This window comes from Colobus angolensis, unplaced genomic scaffold (genome assembly GCF_000951035.1).
Source record: "Colobus angolensis palliatus isolate OR3802 unplaced genomic scaffold, Cang.pa_1.0 Scaffold253, whole genome shotgun sequence".
In the NCBI taxonomy this organism is placed as follows: domain Eukaryota; kingdom Metazoa; phylum Chordata; class Mammalia; order Primates; family Cercopithecidae; genus Colobus; species Colobus angolensis.
Genome location: NW_012115744.1, coordinates 1,693,481 through 1,716,945, shown reverse-complemented (window position 1 = coordinate 1,716,945; position 23,465 = coordinate 1,693,481). Strand labels below are relative to the sequence as shown.

The 23,465-nt window shown below is 53.1% G+C and overlaps 1 protein-coding gene across 1 annotated transcript in view; it reads right to left on the bottom strand.

The window, feature by feature from the left end:
- ADCY1 (adenylate cyclase 1 (brain)) overlaps window positions 1–23,459 on the bottom strand; it is a 136,412-nt gene extending 112,953 nt beyond the window's left edge. The window contains exons 1-2 of the mRNA XM_011946793.1: window positions 23,256–23,459; window positions 5,236–5,385 (exon numbers count right to left, since the gene is read on the bottom strand). Of these exons, the coding sequence (XP_011802183.1) occupies window positions 5,236–5,349 (114 nt within the window). The 5' untranslated portion in view covers window positions 5,350–5,385; window positions 23,256–23,459. The remainder of the gene's footprint in view (window positions 1–5,235; window positions 5,386–23,255) is intronic.
- Window positions 23,460–23,465: the final 6 nt, after the last annotated feature.

Sequence of the window (23,465 nt, the reverse complement as noted above, 5' to 3'; positions counted from 1 at the left end):
ATTTAAATTTTCAGGGCCACAGTTCTCAGATTTATTAAGCAGAATAAAGTCCTTACATTCCTAACCATGATACAGAGGGCTGAAATTAATTTTAAAGAGATCTGACAACTCAGAAAGAACATCTTGGTACCCTGACCTTCTTCTATTCTGCCCAGACCCTGCAGGCAAGGACAGATGAAGGGCAGGGGCCCACGGTGACCCTTTGTTCTGTTTCTTTGTTTTGCTGTGTTGAGAGAAGGGGTCATTTTAGCTCATTCAAATCCCCCGAAAGGAATCGGTCTCAGGCACACTGACAATTCAGGTAAACCTTTCCTAAGTACAGCAGACAACTTTCCAGACAGACAGGAAGTAGTGCAAGGAAACAGGCAAGCCGCCATTCCCCACCCCACCCTTCTATTCCAGAGCTTCTTGTTCTATGGGCTGCCCTGAGAAGGTAGAGGAGAGGACAGTGAGAGCTACTGTAGTATTTCCCCTAATAAGAATGCTGGCAGAAGCCTAGCCCCTTGAGACTGGCACCTGCCTTAGCAGGAGCAGACCAGACCCTTAAAGCCTCAAAGATTCTGCAGGGCAACCGCAGGGCTACTGGAACTAAACAGTAAAGGAGGGAAAGGAGAAAGCTCCTATTGGCTGTATCTGTTGTCACCTTCGTCATGGGTTGCTGCAAAAGTTAGCAGTAAGTAGGCACAGAGCACCCAAGGATGCATCCTGGCTGGTAAAAGCCAACCCTGGCAGCATAAACCAGGAAATTAAGAGGTGCTCCCCAGGGCTTAAGGTGAAGCACACGCTACTACTGGTGTTGAAACATAACTTATCAAACTAGGCAAGAACGATCTGGCATTGGGGAACAGAGGCATCCAATGTGTAAACAGAGTGGAGAAGAGCGTGAGAGCCGGCGGCCTCCACCCCTGGCACTGCCAGGAGGCTCGGAGCAAGGGCACTGCTGCTACAGCCATCTCCATCTGTTCCATCAGTTCCCATCCCGGAACAAAACTGGTTCAGCTGGGACAGGATGAGAGGTTTTAATGTTAGGAATTTGCATTTCAGAATAGCAGTCCCCCGCTGTGCTCTCCTGTAAACCCAGGCAGTCAGTGCGGGCCATACAGTGCGGACCTGTCCACAGGCACATCCCTGGGAGGTGTTTTCTGAGCCTCCTGAGCTGAACTCCCGTTTTATGAACTGAGCACAATGTTCTCCCTGCTCACAAAGCCGCTGACCACAGTGCCTCTGAGTTATGCATTCATCCCCCAGGAAGAAACAAAAAGAAAACCACCACCAAACTCCCCAATGTGTCTGCTCCCCTGCCTCCATGCCCTTGCCTGTGCACTGACCCTCAAAACGTGTTCATGATGTCTCTTTCCCACTAGGCTCAGGAGCTCCCCTCTGTGAGCAAAGACACACAGAAGCCAGCCCTGACCCCCTCTCCACCAGTCAGAGCCATCTCCTTCCAGCTGAGGCCACAGGACATGAAATGATTTCCCTCAAAGCATTGCGCATGGGAGCATAAGGCTCAGAGTCTGCCCACACGCCTCCCCTCGACTCGACCTCACTCAGCCCACATCTTCCGGTCCCTCTGGACGTGCCTTGCGTTCCACCGCCTCCTACCAGTGATGCCCACACCAGCTTCCAGGACCAGGGTACATTGATCCAGAATCCCTCTCAGGACTGGGGTATGTCCCCCACAGATCCCATCCTGAAACCAAGGGGTATCCCCCAGATCCCCTCTTAGGACTAGGGTACATCCACCCAGAAGCCCTCCCAGACTGGGGTGTGTCCACACCCAGATCCTCTCCCAGGTTCAGGTGTGTCTGTCTCCCTGGATCTCCCCGTAGAATCAGTTCACATCCCCCCATCTCCCCTCTCAGAACCTCAGGGCATCCCCCAATCCTCTCCTATCACTCATTGTGTTGCCTGGATGGTCCAAGTGGCTGCGGAAGGCTCTGGGAACAGGTATTGAATGGAAATGTGCCATGAATGGAATTAAAATATGAAAGGCAGACGCTCACAACCAGCCACATGGTAAGGCTCCCTCACCTGTCATTCAGGAGACTGGCATTTCATGCTGACACATGTGAGGCCTGGGCAGGGCTGCCATGGCCACCTCCAGGCTCTCTGGATGGCCAGACAGTCCCAGGCAGATGCTGAGGGACAAAGTGCCTGTGTACCTGAGAGACCCAAGAGCGGGCAGGGCCCTCTTGGGCCCCAAGTGCTCCCCTCTGCCACCCCAAAGAGACAAGGCTCCTTGCACTGACATCAGGCAGCAGGTGGCCAGGAGGAAGCTGAATGCTGATTACCAGCCCATCTAGGCAGACAGTTATTGTGAGATACAACTCTGCAGGCTCAAAGGGAATCGACAGAAAAATACAGCAAAAGTCAGGACAGCTGAGGTCTGAGGATACACTTGGTAAAGTCACGGAAGGCATGTCCTCAATCAGCGCTCAGGTGTCAAAACATCAGCTCAGCTTTGAAGCAACAGAGGAAGTCATGAAGGAAAATGATCCTTCCATTTGAAAACATAAAAGATTGAATTTTTACACTAGGAAAAGCAAAGCTAGAGGAACAGACTCGGGGAAACGTGGGGATGAGGCATCAGTATTTCTGTTATACAATGAGAAGTTCATCTGACTGCCAGGAAAGTCAGAATATAATGGGACGGAGGGTTGGAGCACACTAGTCACAAAGAAATACAGAAGGTGAACAACACGAAGGAGTTGCCGTCAGCCTTAGTAAACAGAATGGGGCAGGGGAAACAGGAGGTGCCAAGTCCTCACAGAGAGAGAAGGAGGCAGGGAGGGAGAAAGGCGGAAACCAACAGGCAGAAGGAGGGAGAAGGGGAGAACGACAGGGACTGCAGAGCAGCTCATCAGATCCCCGACCCACCTACAGGGCTGCGCGAGGCCTGGCAATCTGCATTCCTAACAGGCTCCCCGTTGGCCTGGGCTGCTATAGACAGCAGAATGTAAGCAGACATCGCTTATAAAGATGTAAAAGAGCACAAGTTTGGGAAAATACCTCGGAAACTTGGGAGAGAAATGACATATTTGCACTGCTAAAAATGTTACTCAGTGAATACTTCATGTGCGTGAAGAAAAAACTCTTTTAGAACGTGGTATCTAAATGTCACACACTGAGAACACTACAGAACATGCATTAAGGGGAAGAATAAGCAGATGTTTTAAATCACATTTATCACACCAGTAGCTATGTCTGAGCAAAATGATAAGCAAAAAGACAGAAAATAAAATTACATCTACACCAAAATGGCAATCACGTGGGGAAAAATACACATAAAGACAAAATCTGAACAATAAATAGCATTCGGCTGGGTTAAGTGGATTGGGTGACATTTTGAAAATGTCCTGCTTAAGAACGTACACTCTGCAGTTAGAACTTGGACGCATCTCTGAGCCTCCCTGAGTGTGGACTGCCTCCTCCATAGGGCTGAGGAAAAAATCCCTTTCTCACAGAGCTGCTATAAAACCCAGTGAAATGCTGCACATCAAGCAGCAAAGGCTAGACTAGACAATACTGGGAGGAAAAAGAGTCCTTAGGAGAGGCAGCAAACATCAGAAAATAAATGAAAAAAGAACAACAGAGAAGCAGGAAAGGAAGGTATGGAAAAGAAGATGGGAGGGAGATAAAAGAGGAAAAGAAAAGGATGATTCGGAAATGCACACAAGCAGGGCCCATGAAAAGAGCCTTTGCCTTCTCCACTACAGAGGATGTAGCTAAGGGGAGAACAGGTCTTCCAAAGATTCATTTCTGGGATTTTATGGAGGTAACAAAATAAGGCTATACATCTCTCACAAAGCACAAAGGAGGTATCTCTCCCAGTGTGACCGACTCCAGTTTAAGAGCAAATGCTCAGGGTTCAACCTCGAAAGATGCTCAATTTATACACACACATAGACAACACATCAACATATGGGCATAAACACATATACACATATCCCTGCATATCACAGACATACACACATAGACATACAGGCATGTCCACACAGACACACATATCTACATGAATACAAAACCATACATACATGCAACCACACAGATGTACAGACAGGCACATACATGCACAGATACACATGAGCACAGGCATTCACAGACACACATGCACACATGTACAGAGGCAAAGGCAAATGTGCACATATCCACACATGCATCTCCACAGGGATGCACATGTACATATACACAGACATGTACCACTGCCCACATATCATCCACATGGACACGCCCTCCTACATGTTCACATACACGGCAATGCACACACCACCTAAACATACATATGTGATCTATTTCTCAACTATATCCTACTTTTATTGTAACTATTAGGGATCGCAACAATGTCTATACATGAAATGTGTTTGTGAGTTTTTACATTTATATTTGGTATAATACCTTGTATTCACATAGTTGAGAAAGAGATCCTACATGTCAGCCACAGGCCTGAGACATCAGCAGTTTGGTATCACAGAGGCCTGTGAGCCCCAAGGCTGGGGGAAGAGTCTAGATCCTTCCAGTGGAGGCACCTGGAATGTGCCAGGCTTATCCCAGGGGCTCCCAGATGGTTCTTCCTAAGCCCACGTACTGGGCACAGGCCCCAGGCAGCAGACAGGGAGCACAGAAGACAGGTCACAGAGGGCGGTGGGCACCTAGGCATGGCTCCCTCCAAGCCACTGCTCTTTCCCTCGTGGCTGTTTCATCCTGAAAATGGGGTGATGCCAGCCACTGGAGCAACCCCAAGGGCTGTGGGTGCTGTATCATGACCACCGTGACACTTCTACAACTCCCAGCACAAGGGCACCTCTGCCTTCCACAAGTGCCAGCGTGCTCTGGGGTTGGCCACACTGAGCCAACGGCAGGGCTGGTGGGAGCCTCAGGCCAGTGGGTCAGGGCAACCTGCACGGTCACATTTACCCGAGGCCCAGCCAGGACCTGTGTCGTCCTCCCTGGGCAGCTGACTCATTCCAGCTGTAACTGGAAGTCAGTGCGCCCAATGCTGTCCCCAGAGCAGTCCCATCCCAGCACCATCCCATGGGCAGCAAACCCAGCCTGCCTGTCCACTTGCTAACTATAAAACCTCAGGGCATCTCCTCCACAGCCTCAAATACCAACATGTACCACTGGGAATTGCGGCCCATGTCACCACAAGGTAAACTGAGGCTCAGGAAGGCAGCTTCCTCCACCTCCCCAGCACCACAGCCAACCCCTCTAGGCTGACTGGCCCAAGCCACTGACCTGCTTCTCGTTCTCATCCTCCAGCCTCAGTCGATCCTCAATGCAGCTCCGGGCCTGCAGGAACGCCTTCCTCTGCGAACGCTCAGTCAGAATCCGCACGAAGACCCCATACATGTTCACACCGACAAAGAGCAAGGCGTTGGCGCCGAGCTGCAGGGAGAGAAGGAGGCAACATGTGGAGCCTGACATCCCACACACATGAAGAGGGCCCAGGCCACCCGGAGAACATAGCAAGAGCTCTCCAAAAGCCACACGGCCCGGGGCCAAACCCATGGCATGGGGCCAGGGACACAAGGAGCCAGCTAGGCAGGAGCTCATCCTCACCCTGTTCGGGTGGCCGTGAGACAGCATGTCAGGGGACAAGGAGTAACCAGGCCTAGTATCAAGGCCAAATTGTGTCCCTTAAAATGCACAAAGTCCTAACCCCCAGGACCTCGGGATGTGACTAATTGAAAACAGGGTCTTTACAGAGGCAATTAAGTTAAAATGAGGCCATCAGGGTGGGCACTAATCCAATCTGCCTGGTGTCCTTATAAGAAGGGAGATGAGGACACAGACACAGGCAGCGGGAAGACTCTGTGAGGGCACAGAGAGAAGACGGCTGTCTGCAGCCCAGGAACGAGGTCTCGGGAGAGCCCAGCCCTGCTCACAGCCTGATCGTGGACTTCCGGCCTCCAGACTGCGAGATTATCCGTTTCTGCTGTTGAAGGTGCCCAGTCTGTGGTGCTTTGTTATAGCAGCTTCAGAAAACCAAGACCCTTGGAGAATACATATGTGTAGAGTGGCTGTTCCCACAAAACCTGCACAAACTCCTCTGGAAAGATTCAGGAAAGGTGAGCTCACCAAGAAAAAAAAAAAAAAAAACCCAGCCCAGATGTTGATTTGGGAACACAGTGAGCACCAGCACAAGATGGGGAAACGCAGTGTCCAGAGCCTGGTCTCTGCACACTCCCTCAGTCCTGTCCCCACTTCAGCTTCAACAGATGAGACACAGGGAACAGGCCCGCCTGAGAAGAAGCCAGCGCTAGCAGTGCACCCACACTCCAGGCTCAGGACCAGGCTCAGACCCAAGCATCAGGCACCTGGCGCCAGCCTGACCCACGTTTCCCCTCCACAATCACTTTCCGCTCCCCACTGCCTGCCACCGGTCTCATCTGGTCTGTCTCTACATCTTGCAGACCGCTGCGTCTGGACACAGGCCCCTCTGACGAGCCATGCAGGGCTATGGTATGTCCTGCCAGAGGCCCTGAAGAGGGGCTGCAGTTTGTAAGTATTGTATGAAACGGGTGTCCCTTGGTCACTTGCAAAATTGGAGAATTTCTATGTCTGATTAAGCCCAGGCATTTCTACCTGTGCCCCAGGGAGCAGAAACCTGCAGGCTCCGGCTGTCAATGTCTCACGTGGATTAACCACAAACACCCCCACATGTGAATGTCTGCTGCACACTATGAAACAGAACTAAAATCAAAAACCAACTCACCCAGTAGTGTGGGGAGCAGCTGCCGCCTAACAGGGAGCCAAGAGAGTCCAGGAGGTGGAACCATGAGATGGGAGAGATGGGTGTCACCCCGATGGGGCCAAGCTATAGGCAGCAGGACGGGAGCCCCCAGACGGCTTTAGGAGGGAGACCTGGCAGCTCCTGGCCACCTATTGGATGCTGGGACTGAGGAGCAGGCAGAAGAGTTGACACTGATCAGGGGCAGGGGCCACAGGGAGGGGAGAGGACAGATCTGGAGCACCTTCGAACCCGAGGTGTATGACATAGCCTCAAAGGCACGTCCATCAGGAGGCTGGAAAACAAACCTAGGACCAATGGTCACATGCAATCTGGAAACAACATCAGAGCCACTCTCAAAGAGGTGACAGGGAGGGAGGACGAGGAACGCGAATCTGCAGGGCCCCAGCTGACAGCCATCCTCTGTCCGACACCTCCACAGAGGACCTGACCCTCTCACCCAGCGCATCTCCCCACACACATCAGACACACCCCTACCTGACCGTGTGGGGCTGATGACATTAAACACCACTCATTGGCAAAGGCACAGGCAGGAAGTTGCCCCTGCTGGACAGCACCACCTTGACCACAGCCTCTGCAAGCCAGAAATGGGATAGTTGTCGCCCGTGAGGGGTCAGAGAAGGCAGCAAGACATCCAATAGGATGACATCTCCCAGACCCTGAGTATCAAGAAGGTGACCTTGAAATCTCCACTATGACCCTGAAGATCTCCACGGTACCTGAACATGGCCATTTAGCTTCCCTCTCGGTGCATGTGACAGAGCTGTCATCATGGTGTGGATACCATTCACATCTGGCTTTTTCCACAAACAAAATGCAAAGCATGTTAGGGTGTGTTCAGTGCTCAGAATCACCGAACACCATGGATGTCTGGAAAGGGTCAGGGCCGGAGCCGGGAGCTGGAGGACCCAGGGGCGAAAGGACATGTGGGGCACTGGAGCTGCCAAAGCTAAGCCAGCGAGGCCTGCAGAGGGGCCTGCACAGGAGGCCACCACCCACTTTCTAAAGGAAGTGAAAGGCAGGCGGACTCCAGCCCTTAAAGCAAAAATGATAATTAGGAACAACAAAACCTCCCTTGGAGATTTTCCACATCTTAGCTTCCTTTCTCCCCTGGTTTCCTCCTGGAGCACAATAGGCTTAGATTACAAGCATATGACAAGGAGTCCATGGGTGGTGGGGACACAGTACAGCTGGCAGGTCAGTTGTCAAGATGACCAACCCTCCCCGTGTGCATCAGAGCTGTTCCATGTAGGGTAGCAGCCCATGGAGGCCGGGGAGAATGGCGGCTGGTCCCCCTCATCTCTGCTCTACATGGAGGTGCCCCTGCAAGCCCTCCCAGGGCCCGGGGAACCCTTTCTCAGAGGGAACCAGCCGCTCCTCTCTTTCCATTAGCTTGCCTCCCCAATTCTGTTAACCACAATCTGTCCTCACTAGAATGGGAACCATCACTACTTGCCCTTGGGATATCTGAAGGGCACTGTCATCAATGAAACCAACACTCGCATTGGAAGCTTTAGACCCCCGTGACTCCTGGAAAGGAAAAGCACCGTCAAACAACCCAGTCCTCTATGAGCTGGACACTGCCTCCCTTCAAAAAACAAACAAACAACAACAACAAAAAAAAACCCCATGGAGGAGGAGGGTGGTTGAGAAGGGATTGCTGCAGAAAGGACACTTCAGTAGGGCTGGGTGTCATCTGCCAAGTGCTCCACACCAGCCATGAGCACAGGGCTCACCCGCTGAGACACCCATGCCCCCACATTTTCCCAGATGAGCATCCTCAACCACCAAATGCATCCACTGTGTTGGAACTGAGAGTTCCAAACCTGTCCCCAAGGTCTGGAACTCTCAATGCTCTCCATGAAGCTCTCTGAACTCACGGTTAGAGGGGCATTTAGGTCCAAAAGATGCATGTCCTGCCCAGGGCAAGGCAATCGTGATATGGCTTAGCACATGTCACAATGACAAGAAAGGCAGGCTCGGGTCACCACGAGCTACTCAGAGATGGGGGCTCCAGGGTCTGCAGGGTGAGAGGCGGCCTCCCCACCACAGCCCGCTGGTCACTCCTGGGGCAAAGGATCCAACCCCAGCCCAGCCCAGGCCATCTGTACACCATCACCACGTTCCCTGACCACATGATGCCCCAGAGTCACATGCTGCCCACACCAGCCAGGCCCTGGGTGGCACCAGCCTGCTGGTCTCCCAGTATGGACACCCTTTTAGGCCCTCACCCCAGCAAGGGCTGTGCTGGGCTGCAAGTGAGGACAGGAATCCAGGTATCCTCACCAGGGTCACACCCTGCCCTACCCCTGCCTTCTGCCCACACCACCTCTGTGCCTCAGTCTCTCCAGCCAACAGATGGGCAGATTGGTGGCAACTGTAGTACCTATCAAATGAAGTTATCAAGGAGACCTAAGGAGAAACCCAACAAAGGACACTGAGTGGGACGCAGGTTAGACTCTGAGGTATCAGGGTGAGCCTGGAGCACCACGCAGTGCCAGAAAGTAAGGAAAGCATTACACATGCAAACATACACACACACACACACACACACACACACACACAAAATGATGGGGGTGTGTCAAAGGACACAGCAGCCAAATGAAAGAGGCCCCAATGGCTAAAGAGCCAGCACCTAGAAACACCCTGAAGAAACCTTCATGGGCCAGATTAACTCAGCCAGACAGCCAGGAAGAGACGGGCTTCCCAGGGAGTCAGCTGGACTGAGCACCAGCATGCTCGGAAAAGGCAACCAGGAGGAATAGCACCTGTCTGCAGGCCCTGGGGCATCTCTACTTGACTGTGCACCACCTGAAAACATCACCAGGGCCGGCTCCTCGCTATAGGAGGCAGGTTAGACTCTGAGGCACCAGAATGAACTCGTGTTTGGCTTAATTCACAGGAGGGTACATATGCAAATGTTTATAGAAATATGTGTGCAGGCCGGGCGCGGTGGCTCACGCCTGTAATCCCAGCACTTTGGGAAGCTGAGGCAGGCGGACCACAAGGACAGGAGATCGAAACCATCCTGGCTAACATGGTGAAACCCCATCTCTACTAAAAATACAAAAAATTAGCCGGGCCTGGTGGCAGGCGCCTGTAGTCCCAGCTACCCAGGAGGCTGAGGCAGGAGAATGGCATGAACCAGGCAGGCGGAGCTGGCAGTGAGCCGAGACCGCACCACTGCACTCCAACCTTGGCGACAGAGCGCAAAACAAAAAAAAAAGAAAAAAAAAGAAATGTGTGTGCACATATACATTCTATCTCTACCTAATGAGAGAAAACTAGAAGCAATGGCTCCCCAGGAGCAATGAGGACACCAGGAGGCCAGGTAATGGTCTTTAATAAAATTCTCCAGCAAAAGGAACTGGGCTCCCTGGAGAAATGACTGATTCTTGGGCTCAGGCATAGAAAATATTTGCTAATCAAGCAGATGGGCCTGAGCACCTTGCAGGGCCAGAAAGCAAAGCAAGTGTCACAAACACACACACAAATGAAGGGAAGGGGGAGTGTCAAAGGACACAGGAGCCAACTGAAAGAGCTCCCAATGGTCAAAGTTGGAACAATTTGAGCAACACAAAGCAGTATTGAATTGTAACCCAAAGTATAAAATAAACATCAGTACTGACATAAATCAATGATTAAATAAAAAATAAATGAAGGACAACAGACGAATAGGCAAAAATTTGGAGCATTCCAAATCATTTATAGCTACTCCGCCCTCAAGAATGTAAACTCCCCACTCCTTCAGTATAGGCTCGGCACAGTAATTTCCTTCGGAAAAGCACAAAATGGAAAAGGAAGAGGAAAGGAGGAGAAACCTGCCAATACCACCTTAGCCAGCTGGTAACTGCCAGCACTGGCCATGATGAGTCCTGTTGACAGATGTGCCCTGACACAATGCGGTGAGGGCATGTCCTCCCAGGCCTCCTGCTGAAAACCAATACCCCAGTCTAACCAAGAGAAAATCATCAGACACTGGAGGGTCACTGGACTAACATCCATCATGGTCACTGGGCTGACACCACTCGTGGTCACTAGACTAGCACCCTGGAGGAGCCCTGCGCCCCTCCCCCAACCCAAGATGTCCCATAGTCCTTGGAGAAAGTATCCCAATCTGACATCATCATCCCACACCCCCAGGTACCTGTCCTTCCTCTCCTCCAGAGACAGGTGCCACTGCCCAAGCCAAACCCACAAGTCCCCTGATCTTCTCTCTCTGTCCTTCTCAAGCCTTCATTGGGTCCTGCCCCTGACACCCCTATGCCACCAACTTCTCTCTAATCCCATTGCCTGACACAACTCACAATCAGGCCATAGTCAAAGTCCCTGTGAGATACTCCCATCATCCCAGATACTGGATGGAGCGCCACCTCCTTGGCACGCTAGAGAGCCACTGAGCCCTGTACTCACCTCTGACCTGTCTGCCATGCCATGCACATACATGGGAGCACATGCCCTGGCCATGCCACAGCTCTGGGCAGAGCATGCTCTCAGACCTACAACCCTCACTGCACCCTTGGCCAAGAGGGTTTTCCCTCCTTTCACAGAGCAGCCTCCTGATCCCTAGACTGGTCTGGGTGGTCCCTTCTCACTCCAAGATCACCCCTATTGGGTATGAAAACCTCTCCATTGAATTTGCTCCCATTTTCAATGTACCATCACCCAGGCTGCCCCAGCACAGTCCCTCAGCCTGGGTGGCATTCAGACTATCCATGGGGACAGGAGAACCACTGCAGGACAGTCCTCCAAACCAGCCTCTCCTGAGCAGAGTGTGAGTGTAGGCACAGTCTGGGGGCCTACTGGAGGGAGTGCTTTCTCACATGAACTAACAGCACTTGGGCCACAGGCCAGCAAAGGAGCTGACTCCACACAACTGCTGCCTGCACAGCACTGGAGTTGTTCTCATTGGTAAATTCCCAGACTGCGATCAGCCTGCCATCTCCCAGGTGTCTGAATAGTGGGGTGGTCCCTCTGCCCTCCTCCCTGACTGAGCCCCCAGTGGACACCACCCAGTCCCTCCACGGTGCTCACCAGTGGCTCAGTGCTGGTGTGATGCCATTCTCTTTAAACCGTGGCTGCTTCTTCAGGGTCTCACACAAGCGGGTTTTTAAATTAACGTAATTGCTTGTTAGCTTCTGGTGTTTGAATTAATAAAAGCGTTTTAGAATTAGCATCATTTGAAACAGGGCCGGCAGAATGCTGATAATTGTTGAAGCCAGTGATGGGTACTCAAGAAATCACTGTGCTGGTCTGTCTACTTTTGTGTATATTTGAGTTTTCCATAATAAAAAAAAAACACACAAATTTTTTTTTAAAGAATTTGACAGGCTCTCTCCGAGCTCCCATCATCAGGTTTCTAACGCGTGAAGCTATGTTCACCAGACCTAGGAAAGGATTCTCACGGGGATCTGGAAAAGCAGCCATCTTCAGTGCTTCCTGTGTAACCACCGGCACGCCAATTCCAAGGGGGCGTTAGGGCCGCATGCAGCCTGTTCCTCCATGGTGCCCCTCTCCAAGCCAGCCCAGTCTCCCCTCCCGGGTCATACACACTCACGAAGTCAGCTTAGGAGGGAGAAAAGATTGGTAGAATCTGACATGAGGACACTAGCAGGAAAGTGAGGAACACGAGGCAGGGAAGTCAGAAAGACAGATGCAAGCCCCCAGGCGGCAGAGCACCCTGGGGATAGCGCCCATCAAAGACAGTCCGCTCCCCACATGTCTCAATACATCCCTGCCCAGAAGATCAATGAATGACACAGTGACCATCTGAGCCTCCCAGAGAGGGTGACACCAGAACCTCAGAACAGCGCCACTTCCAGCTTGTCTACTCCCACCCACAGCACCTGTGACACCAGCCACAAGGAGCCACACCATCAGCTGAGCTCTCAGGCACTGCCCATTTCTGACCCTTGAACAAACTGAAGCCAAGGCGCTTGGCCTAAAAGATGTGCCCACCTGGGCCGGGCATGGTGGCTCATGCCTGTAATCCCAGCACTTTGGGAGGCCAAGGTGGGCAGATCACCTGAGGTCAGGAGTTCAAAACCAGTCTGACCAACATGGAGAAGTCCCATCTCTACTAAAAATACAAAATTAGCCAGGCATGGTGGCGCATGCCTGTAATCCCAGCTACTCAGGAGGCTAGGCTAAGGCAGGAGAATTGCTGGAACCCAGGAGGCAGAGGTTGCAGTGAGACGAGATCATGCCATTGCATTGCAGCCTGGGTAAAAAGAGCAAAATTTCATCTTAAAAACAAACAAACAAAAAAGATGTACCCACCCAGCAGGACCCTGCCAGTGACGAGATCCCACCTAGCACCAGGACATGATCAGTGCTGATGCAACATTTCTGATGTCTGCAGGTACAGATTTTTAAAAATTAACTATCAGAGATATTTCAAAATCCTCAGGCTAAGCCAATGTTTCCTAAAATGTGTTCCTTCAGTTAATTACTGACACTGCAGGGTAGGTAGGATCTGAGAAAACAGCTGGCACAGAAAACAAGTTCAATGAACAAGTCTTTAAGATCCCTTTTTGAGGCCACAGTTGTTTCAGAAAGGCAAAGCGTTCTCTTAAGGAGAGGCTATTCCTCTCATAGGGGAATGAAGGCAAAGGCACCCATGACTTCCGGGAGCATCGTCACTGAACATGGCTCCAGCACGGGCTCACTGCACTGGCCAGCACATGGTGCACACCGAGGTGACCAACCAGAATGCTCACTGACATATGCTCCCTGGGGAACAGAATGTTCCAGAGCAGGCTGCCCTGACTCCCAGCGCATGCCTGCAACTGCCTGACATCTCCTGGACTTTCCACCATCCTCCTAAGCAGACTCACCCTCATCAGCTACATGCTTATTACAATAATGCTGCTTCCAGAAACTAGATAGTAGAGCTGAGAAAACCCACAGGTGCCCCTACAGGCTGGGAGATAAGCCCTCCTTGAGTGTAACCAGGTGATGCTTCACATGGAAAGGCTGGATGCTGGCCACAGGCTGGGACCCCTAGACCTGACTCCAGACTGTGTGGTAGGTGGGGGGCATAGGGGGTAAAGAATGCAGTATTAAACAGGTTTAGTGAGAAAGCACTGAGCCCAGTTGCCAGGGAAGGGCACTAGAAGACCATGTCCAGGGACAAGAGGTCAAGTGACTCCTTAGGGCTAGTGGGCAAGAGACAGCCAGAGGACCACAGTTAGAGATATACGGGGGGGGGGGGGGAGCAGCAGGGGGTTCTGTCCCAGGCACAGCCCTGCTGTGAAGTGGCCATCCTCTTTGTCCACAGTGGGTGTCCGACATCCCCACACTCGGACATGTGATGCCTTGGGCCCCGTGCCACCTGCTGTGTAAACAACAATGCCCCATCCATCAGAAGCATCCGCGCACCCAGGAAGTGGGAGTCACCAGAGCCAGGGTGTGCCACATGCAGCAGGACTGCAATCAGGTGAACCAGGTCAGTAAGAAAAGGGCACTCAGGGCCTGGCATGGTGGCTCACACCTGTAATCCCAGCACTCTGGGAGGCCAAGGTGAGGGATCGCCTGAGCACAGGAATTCAAGACCAGCCTGGGAAACATAGTGACACTCCATATCTACAAAAAACAAAATTAGCCAGGCATGATGGTGCACTCCTATAGCTCTACCTACTCTGGAAGCTGATGCAGGAAGATCACTTGAGCACAGGAGTTCAAGGCTGCAGTGAACCATGATAATGCTACTGCACTCCAGCCTCGGCTACAGAGAGAGACCTTGTCTCAAAAATAAATAAATAAAAATAAATAAATAAATAAAAGCAGGGCGCGGTGGCTCATGCCTATAATCTGAACACTTTGGGAGGCCGAGGCAGGTGGTTCACCTGAGGTCAGGAGTTCGAGACCAGCCTGGCCAACATGGAGAAACCCCATCTCTACTAAAAATACAAAATTAGCCAGGCATGGTGGTGCATACCTGTAATCCCAGCTACTCAGGAGGATGAGGCAGAAGAATTGCTTGAACCTGGGACTCGGAGGTTGCGATGAGCCGAGACCGTGCCATTGCACTCCAGCCTCGGCAACAAGAGCGAAACTCCATCTCAAAAAAAGAAAAAGAAAGGGGAAAATAAAAGAATACTCAGATGGCCAAGCACGGGAGAGCCAGGTCAGCCAAGCACCTATCTGCATTTTCTCAGGCTGAGCCACTTCCCGAAGGCTGAAGAGTCTACTTCAGAGAAGAGTCTACTTTGGAGAAAGAAACAAGGAAACACTGTACTCTGATAAAAGAGCTGCTCTGTATTTTTAGAATCGAAACAAAAAGTTGTACTCAGATTCAGAATGTGCACCAGCATGGACTTTCTCCTCTATGGGGCTCGGAGGCTGTAGTGTAGGGCTCCCAGCATTTCTGGGGACCCCATGACACTGCTGGCAGCGTCCTGTCCACCTGCTCCCAGGTTCCTCTGAATGTTGTCAATGCTATTGCACTTGTATGCCCACACAAGCACACATGCATGAAAACACATGCACATGTAAGAACATATGCATGCACACATGCACATGGGCATGCCCTGACACACAAACATACACATCCACACATGATGTGTACATGCAGTCACATGTATCCACATGCACATGTGTGCACACAGGCACATGCCCACACAGAGGTCCCACCCAGAGAGCTGTGTTCTGGGTCTATGAAGTCACACCCAAGCTCTGGGAAGCAGACAGCTCTTCTCAGCTCCAGGCTTTCTTCCCAACCCAAACTGAAGGCAGAGCGAACACTAAAGCTTGGAGATCAAAGCAGTTCCTGCCATCCCTTTAATCCAGGGAGATGGGATTGTTCCAGGGTCTGCGCTGCCTTCAGCACAAAGCCAGAGATGGGCCGCAGCAGTGGGCTCCTATTCTTCTTGCCCTGCCCCCAGGGATTCTCCCACACCTTATACTTCCTTCCTGGGGCTAGCATCTCTGCACAGCAGAAGGAAACACACATGGGGTAGGAGGACAGATGGGACCCCCTTAGCAAAATAATGCAGAAGACACCCCATGCTCCACTGAGAAAAGAGCCCAGGTCAGCCTGAAGAGGGCACAAGGAGCCGAAGGGTTAAAGGGGACAGAGGAGAAACACTGGGAGGGAGAACAGGAAGATTGGGTGGTGGAGGCAGGCCTCCCACCCCACCCCCGGCCCCAGGTGCCTGCCTTGGCCTGCACTGGAGAGGGGCACAGCCAAGTGGCAGGCAGCCCCACTCCCTTCCCTAAGGAAGGCTTTAGAGTCCTAGCCTGTCCCTGCCTCCAGAGCTCGTAAGTCCCATGTAGACATGCCTGCCCTCCCACCAGCCCTCACTACACCTCCATGATGCAGGTAAGGCTGGCAGCCTGGCTTCCCTTCACAGGCCAGATTCTGAGATTGCCAAGGTCACTGAGCTGGAGGTACAGGAACTGGGCTTCAACCCAGGTCTCTGTGGTGGTGCTGCTGAGACACAGGGCACAGGCTGCCCTCCCTCAAGGACCAGGATGGCACACCTACTCATAAGACCCACATACTAGTAACAGTGAAGTGAGCGTAGGTGAGCGTGAGCATGTGAGTGTGCATTAGTTTATGAGTGTGCATGTCAGTGCACTTACTGTATCAGTGTGCAAATGCGCATTGCTTTGTGTGTGAACCTATGTAAGTGGCTGAGCACGCATGTATTTGTGAGTGCACTGTGTGAGTGTGTGAGCTAGTGTGTAGGTATAAAATGAGTGTGAGGGTGCATGTGAATATGTAAGTGCATGCACACAAGTGGGCATGGATGTGTGAGTATGCACTAGTTTATGAGTGTGAGTTTCTGTGTGATTATGTGCACGCATGTTTGGGGGGAGAATGAGTGTGAGCGTATGCATCTGGGAGGGTTTTTGTGTGGGTACGTGCATGTATGGGTGTGTGTGTGTGTATGAGCATGTGTTTATGCATGACCATGTGTGTTTGTATATGTTCATGCAAAGAGGAGGGATGGATATAACTCATATGCTTACATGGAGAGCAGGAAAGGTCTGCTCCCATTACCTTGCTCAGCCCCTCAGGGTAAAGAGAGGACCTGTGGTCGCGTGAACTCCCCAAGGGGGTTATGTGGACATGGCTAGGTGGCCAGGCTGCTTCTCCTGACCAAACCCTTGCCCAAACCCCTGCCCCTGCCACTTCAGCTCCCATGCTGCTTGGGGTTCAAAAACCAGCTGAAAAGGGGTCAGCCTGGCATCATGGCCACAGGGATGCCTGTCTCCACTGTGGACACATGGCCACCTCTGACTGAGGCTGTTCCACAGGGTGTTCCCACTAGTACAGTTTGGCAGAGAACACTTAGGCTGAACACACTATGCCAGCCACTTGCATTTTGGGGGTCTCTCCGAACATCTGAACAAGACCAGCGCCTCACTGCAACTATTCAGTTTTACTAAGTCAGGGACTAACTAGTAGGTCATCAGCTACATACAGCTATGTATGTAAGTGACAGTAAGGGGTAGGTCCCACTTCACTGGGCCCAGAACAGTGTGGGGAGGACAGGGAACGCCTCCCAGGCACAATCCATTCATATTAACTGGAAGATGTATCTGTTCTACAAAACCACAGGAGGGAGCTACTGTTCCCTTTGGTGAGGGAGAAACTGAGGCATGGGGATCATCCCAAGCCCAAAGTCACACAGATACACTAGAGCCCCTGAAATGCCAGGAGAGTCACCCACCTCACATGCCCACCCTCTTCCATCTGAGTCAGAAAATGGTCCAAGGACATTTCTGGGCATCTGCAGGAACTTGTGAACCTAAGGAGCTGATCTCTGGCCCTCTCAACCTCAGAGATGTGACAGGAGAGGGACATCGACCTAAAACCACCATGAACCCCAAAAGGGCAGGCAAACAACTCTAAAAGCCAATGGTGACAGTGGCAAGCGGACACCACCGACCGGAGCCTGCTGAGCGGTCCCCTCGGGTCCTCACACAGCTCCAACCTCCTTGTGGCCACACTCGGCACTGCTCTTGGGAGAAAGGGCAAGTCCACAGTGTGGTTTTGCCCCACTTGGGCCTTTGCGGGACTCACCCCACTACTCTCGCTCGCTCACAGCCCTGTGCTTGGTCCAGTGATCCTGGCTGAGCGCCTAGTCCACAGGGAAGCCGCCTCAAGCAGTTAGGCCTGGTCTGTCCCCTGTGCACACCTTTAAAGGTCACCTGACTGTCCGCCCCTGCAGGATTACAGTCCGAGTTATTGACCAGCGCCTCACCAGTAGACTGCAGCTTCCCAGAGGAAGGGAGGTCTTATTCCCCTGGTAAACCAGCCCCCAGCTCAAGTCTGGCACCTAAACACTGTGGGGTCAAGGGAACCATCGAAGAGAGGCAGGGAGGCCCCAGCAGCTGCAGACTCCACCCTCTGTGTCTGCTCCCAGCTCTTCTCAGGTCCGTGAAGGAGCTGCCCCCTTGGCCCTCAGTCCATCAGCGCGACCAGACTCAGCATGTGTCTAGGGCTCCTTCTACAGTGCAGCCCCTGCTGGGCACATTGTGGAGGGGCAGAGAAGAGCCCCTGGGCCCTCCAGCCCACCTCAGAGGTACAGCGAATGGGAGCCCCTGGCCCAATGTCCAGGACCATTCTCCCTCTCTTTTGTCCAGACCCAATTCCTGCTCTCCCTCATCCCAGCTGCCCTGACAGGAGCAATTCTGGAAGCTTTTTAAATTAAAGTTAACAGCCCTTGAGGGAGGATAAGCCAGGGGGTGAAGTAAAATGGACCAGGGGAACCACCCACCCCTATGAGAAAAAAGGGGGGAGCAGGTTCCAGGGGTATGGATGTCCCCTGCTGTTGCTCCCTAACCACTAAACACAGGTCTGGGGGCAATGTGGAGCTGGAGGGAGCAGCCAAGCTGCGACAGGACTGAAACCAGAGTCAGGAGCACAGGAACGTGGGGGCCATGCCCAGGACGCAGCAAAACTGACCTCAGGGAGAGTGTCCAGGCAAGGACAAGGAGACTACCTTCAGGTCACCAGGCTGCCACACAGCAGGGGGCAGGGAAGCCCACTCCCTGCCTTCACACAGCCTGACCCCCGTGCCAGGAGGAGCAACCGACCTGTTACCCTCCCTGACCCAGCTCTAACCCTAGCCCTGTCGCTGTAGGCAGTGGCTCCACCAAGGCAGATGGATGCGCAGCAGATGGGTACTCCATGGTGACAGGACCAGGCTGCAGGCCATAAAGATAAGGGGGGCGGGTGGGAGGGGAAGTGGAGGAGGGGTCTGTGGGGGAGTAGGGGCCAGCCACAGGAGGTGGGGCCCAGCCAGGGGAGGGACCAGCAGCGGGAGGGGCTGGTGGGGGAGGAGGATCCCAGCTGCAGAGGAAGGCCCAGCCAGAGGAGGGGCCAGCAGGGGAGGTAGGGCCAGCAGAGGGAGAGGCTGGGAAAAAGGAGGCAAGGCATGGTTAAACTGGGAGGAGACAGCATGTTGGGCAGTGGGCACAGGGAGCGCAAAGGCTTATGGGGCACAGCCTGAGGGCTGGCAGATTGGTGTCACCAGCACACACCTATGCCGCGAGCTTTGCTATAAACAACCAGGTCATCCAGGGCCCTTGCACTCTACGATTCTGCATGCTGTGGTTAGGTTGTTTCACCTCCAAGCAACCAAGCCACGGTTCTGAACCAGAGCTCAGACATAACTGGAGCTGCACAGGGAAATTTCAGCTGACTCCCATTTCTCCATGATAATCGTGATTTCTGTTATCCTGCCTACAGCCAAGAACTCGGCAGAAACTGAAATGTATTTCATTTACATTGATAAGCAACCAAATTGAAAGCATATAATTTGCACACTGCAATGGATCCCTACTTCAGAAAAAAAATTAAGTAAAAATACAACATCCTGATTCACACTGGTCAAAAAGCGAGTATTTCGAGGCTGTGCAGAGTAAAGTAGCAAAGGGAGGAAGCTCAGAGCTGGCAGAGACCAGGTCTTCCTCTTGCACACATGTGCTGCACCCTGGTTCTCCCCAGGCAATGCAGGGTGCAGGGTGGGAGGGGGACCCCTGTGGGAAGGACTGGGGCCCTGCCCAGGCCCCCCTTTCCCAAGATTCCAAGCTACTCCCTCTGAGGCTCTCCGAGTCTGTGAATGGCATCACAGGGGGCCAAGCCCAGACATGCAGTATCTCCCTTTCTCCGCCTTCCTCATCCCCCATGTTCCTTGGCACTCGCCCCTACCCCACCCCCATGATCTACAGCCCACCCTGGCAGGCCTTGCCCACTACTGACTGTGAGCAGCCATGGATGTCTTGAACAGGATGCTTTCAGTTCTGACAGGTACTCAGCTAAATAAAAATGAATTGTATTTCATATAGGTACAATCAGTGACCCAAAAGCGAGGGGCTGGGAGAGGAAAGAAACTCAGTTCTGTCCACTTAGATTTATGGGTACCTCCTCAGTGCTGGCCCAGGTAGGAACAAGGCTGTTCCCCTAAAGACCTCTCTGCTCAGGGACATCAGCATCAGGCACTCCTCTGGGGGAGGAGCTAAGCCCTAGCTACTCAATTCCACCTGTGCTAACAGTCATGCATGCTAGCTTTCAGACTTCTCTCCCCTGCCTCCCAGAGTCCTGGGGCAGCTTGGGCTTTACAGGACAGGAACCACATGCCCCAAAGCACCCAGGCTGCATTCCCAGAGCCCTGTGCACCAGAAGTGGAACATGAATGCTCTAGGGAACCCTGAGAGTCTTGCTTCAGAGGGGCAAAGGCTCTGGAAAGAGAACACAAGAACTTTCTCCATAGCTCAGAGCAGGGACTTGAACCCAGGCCTCAGAAAGCACAGGCTTTTTCCAGGCCTCCTTGGGGTTATCCTTGACAAGAAGGCATTTGGGTCTCAGAGAAAGGGGCGGGATTCAGGGGAGGGAGCTCCTTTGCCCCACGGAGTTAACCTGACTCTGGAGCCCACTGGGCTGACTACTCACTGGACTCAGCACCAGGAGATCACCGTGGAGATCTCACACTCTGAAGCAGCATCCTGCTATGTAGGCAGTGAGGGAAATCCCCTGCAAAGATTCCTTCGTTCATTCACTCCATCTTTCATCCTCTTTGGGGCATCTACTCCATGCCCAGCATGGCTACTACCTGCCCAAAACTCAGTATGGAGGACAAGGTGCTGTCAACGAGTGACTGCACTGCACAGTGGCACAGGTCCGAATAGGAGGTGGATGGTAAAGCAGTGAAGAGCAGCAGAAACATCAATGCTGTCTTCTTCACCATCTCAAGCACCAAACTGCAGAGCTCATAAAGGGCAGATTTCACAGGCTCCTGGAATTCTCTAATTGGAAAACGGAATCCCTGGGGAATCATCTGCCCCATTCCCCACACTGTAATTTTCCCTGCACTGATCCCCGTGTGTTTGTCAATATCACTACCACCTGTATAGACACGTGGACTTGAATAGAACATTCTTAAGAGGCCAATATGTGCTTTTCCAATATGAAGTGCTTGTCTTCACTACAACCCTGCAGGGGGGCCATTCTGCCCTTTACACAGGTGAGAAACCTGAGGCTCAGTGAGGGAAAGCTTTGGATTGCCCAGGGAGTCACAGCTAGCAGGGAAACCCAGATGTCTGCTCCCTAAGAATCCTTGCTCCCAGGATGGGCTTCCTTCCCCACTACAGTGACAGTCACAGGGACTCATCTTATCCCAGGGGGAGGGGCAGAGCTCTCTGTGTCCAGAAACTCCTTTACAGACTCTCTCCCCTCCCTCTCTTTTTTAATCTTTAATTCCCTAAAAGAAATGACTAGAGGCTATATAGGAATGTCTTTATTTTAAAAGAGAAAGACAATAATGCAGCCTTTTATTACACCAGCTGACTCCCTGGTGTAATAACACAGAGAGAATGCAGTGTGGCTGGGAAGGGACCAAGCTCAGCCCCTCCCTATTCCCGAGCTGCCCTGGCATCTGGTCAGATTGGGGAGTCTTGCGGTTTCAAGTCTGGCTGCGGGGGGCCAGCATGAGGCCCAGGCTAAACACAAACAGATGGGGGGTGGGGGCGGTAGGAGATACAGGAATGCCCCTGAGAATGGTCAGGCAAGGCCCACGTGCTGCCCACAGGAGGCTGTGGAAGAGGTTGTGGAAGAACCCCAGCCTCCTTCCCCTCCAGGACATGCAGTACTCTGGCTCCTTTCCCCTTTCCTCAGCCTTTAGTAGTCATCCTTTTGTGCCTCTGCCCTTCACCTCTACCTCTCTTCCTCTCTTCCTCCAATGCCCTCTTTGACAATTCTCCATGTACTCCTGTCTTCTTCCCTCCCGTCCCTTCCCATGGGTTGAGCACATGCTGGTCTCTCTCTGACCCTAACACACAAGTCCAGTGATGTGTCTATCCCTGTGCCAGGTTGAGCATCTCATGGCTCCTCTGTGTGCTGCCCCTGGCATCACCGTCTAAGGACACCTCCTTAGATCTTTGGATGCTGGTCCCCTGGGGCCAGGCTGTGGGACTCCTCACCACCGCCCCCCAATTATTCTTCCCTAATCTCCCTGGATTCAGCTTCCCTTCCGACCCCTTACCTCTCCCCAATTTGCTCCCACCACTGCTTCCTTTCCTGAGATGGGCTCCCCCACCCCATTTGAATTCATACCATCCCCCTGCTAAACTGCAGCTACAGGCAGAAACAAAACCCTCCTCGGGGTCTTCCAAATCTCCCCATCCCCCACTCCCCATCCCCATCCCCGCGGCCCGTTGGAGATGGGAACAAGTGGAAGCTCTAAAAGCCCCGCCGTGGGGCAAAGACCTCTGGTCCACGTCCACCTCCCGGCAGCTGGAAAAGCAGGCTCCTCCAGGGCCCAGGAAGAGCCCGCGGGAGGCAGATAGCGTCTTCGTCCTTGCAACCATCTCGCCCGCCCGACTGGGAAGACAGTGACAAAGTTCGGGCGCAGAGAAGGCAGGGTCAGGGCAACCGCCGAGTGACAGCGGCAGAGACTAGACTGTGTTTGACCTTGGCAAACCCCACTCTTTCTGGGCCGGAAGCATGTCCACAATATGGTTGCCAGCAAGGCTGGAAGAGGCGAAGTCCTTTCCCACCACCCATATGTAATCCCCTCGGGTTTGCAGGGCGGGAAGGCGAGCCCCGCACGCGCTCTAGGTGCGCAGAAGAGCCCCGCGCTGCGCGCAGAGCCGGCCTTGGGAGCCCGCCCTGGGGGTCTCCTCCCCTCGCCCACTTTCAGTCTCTCTGTGGGGATGGGTGCGGCAAAAGACCGGCGGACACCTCTGGCCGCCGTCTGGCCACTCATCAGCTCCCTGACCTTGGCCAAACCTTTCTCTCTCCACACCTGTGTCCCCTCTCCACACTTCACGCCAGGGGCGCTTTGTGGATTGTAACTCTGAAGAGAGCCCTGGCCGGAGTATGCCAGCCCCGACTGCGTCCCCAACTCCTGGAGTGACCTTGAACACACCCCCAGTAGAAGCCTCACTGTCCCCACCCGCCGCATAGGAAAAAGCGCGCCCGACTCCGGGCGATCCCAGCATCGTCCCAGTAAGTGTGTCCGAGACCAGATGAGGGGTGTGCGGCTGTACTTACCGTCCTCCAGAGACGTGGGCGCTTGGCGGGGACCAAGGTGGCTGTGACCAGCAAGTGCGACGCAGCCACCACGAGCCCAAAGCCGATGGCCAGCAGGCTGCGCACGGGCAGCAAGGCATAGGACACGAAGGTGACCAAAAGGAGCTGCCAAACCCCTTGTTCGGCAGCCGCTGGCCCCCCAGCGGCCCCGGCGGAACCCCGGGCGGGGCC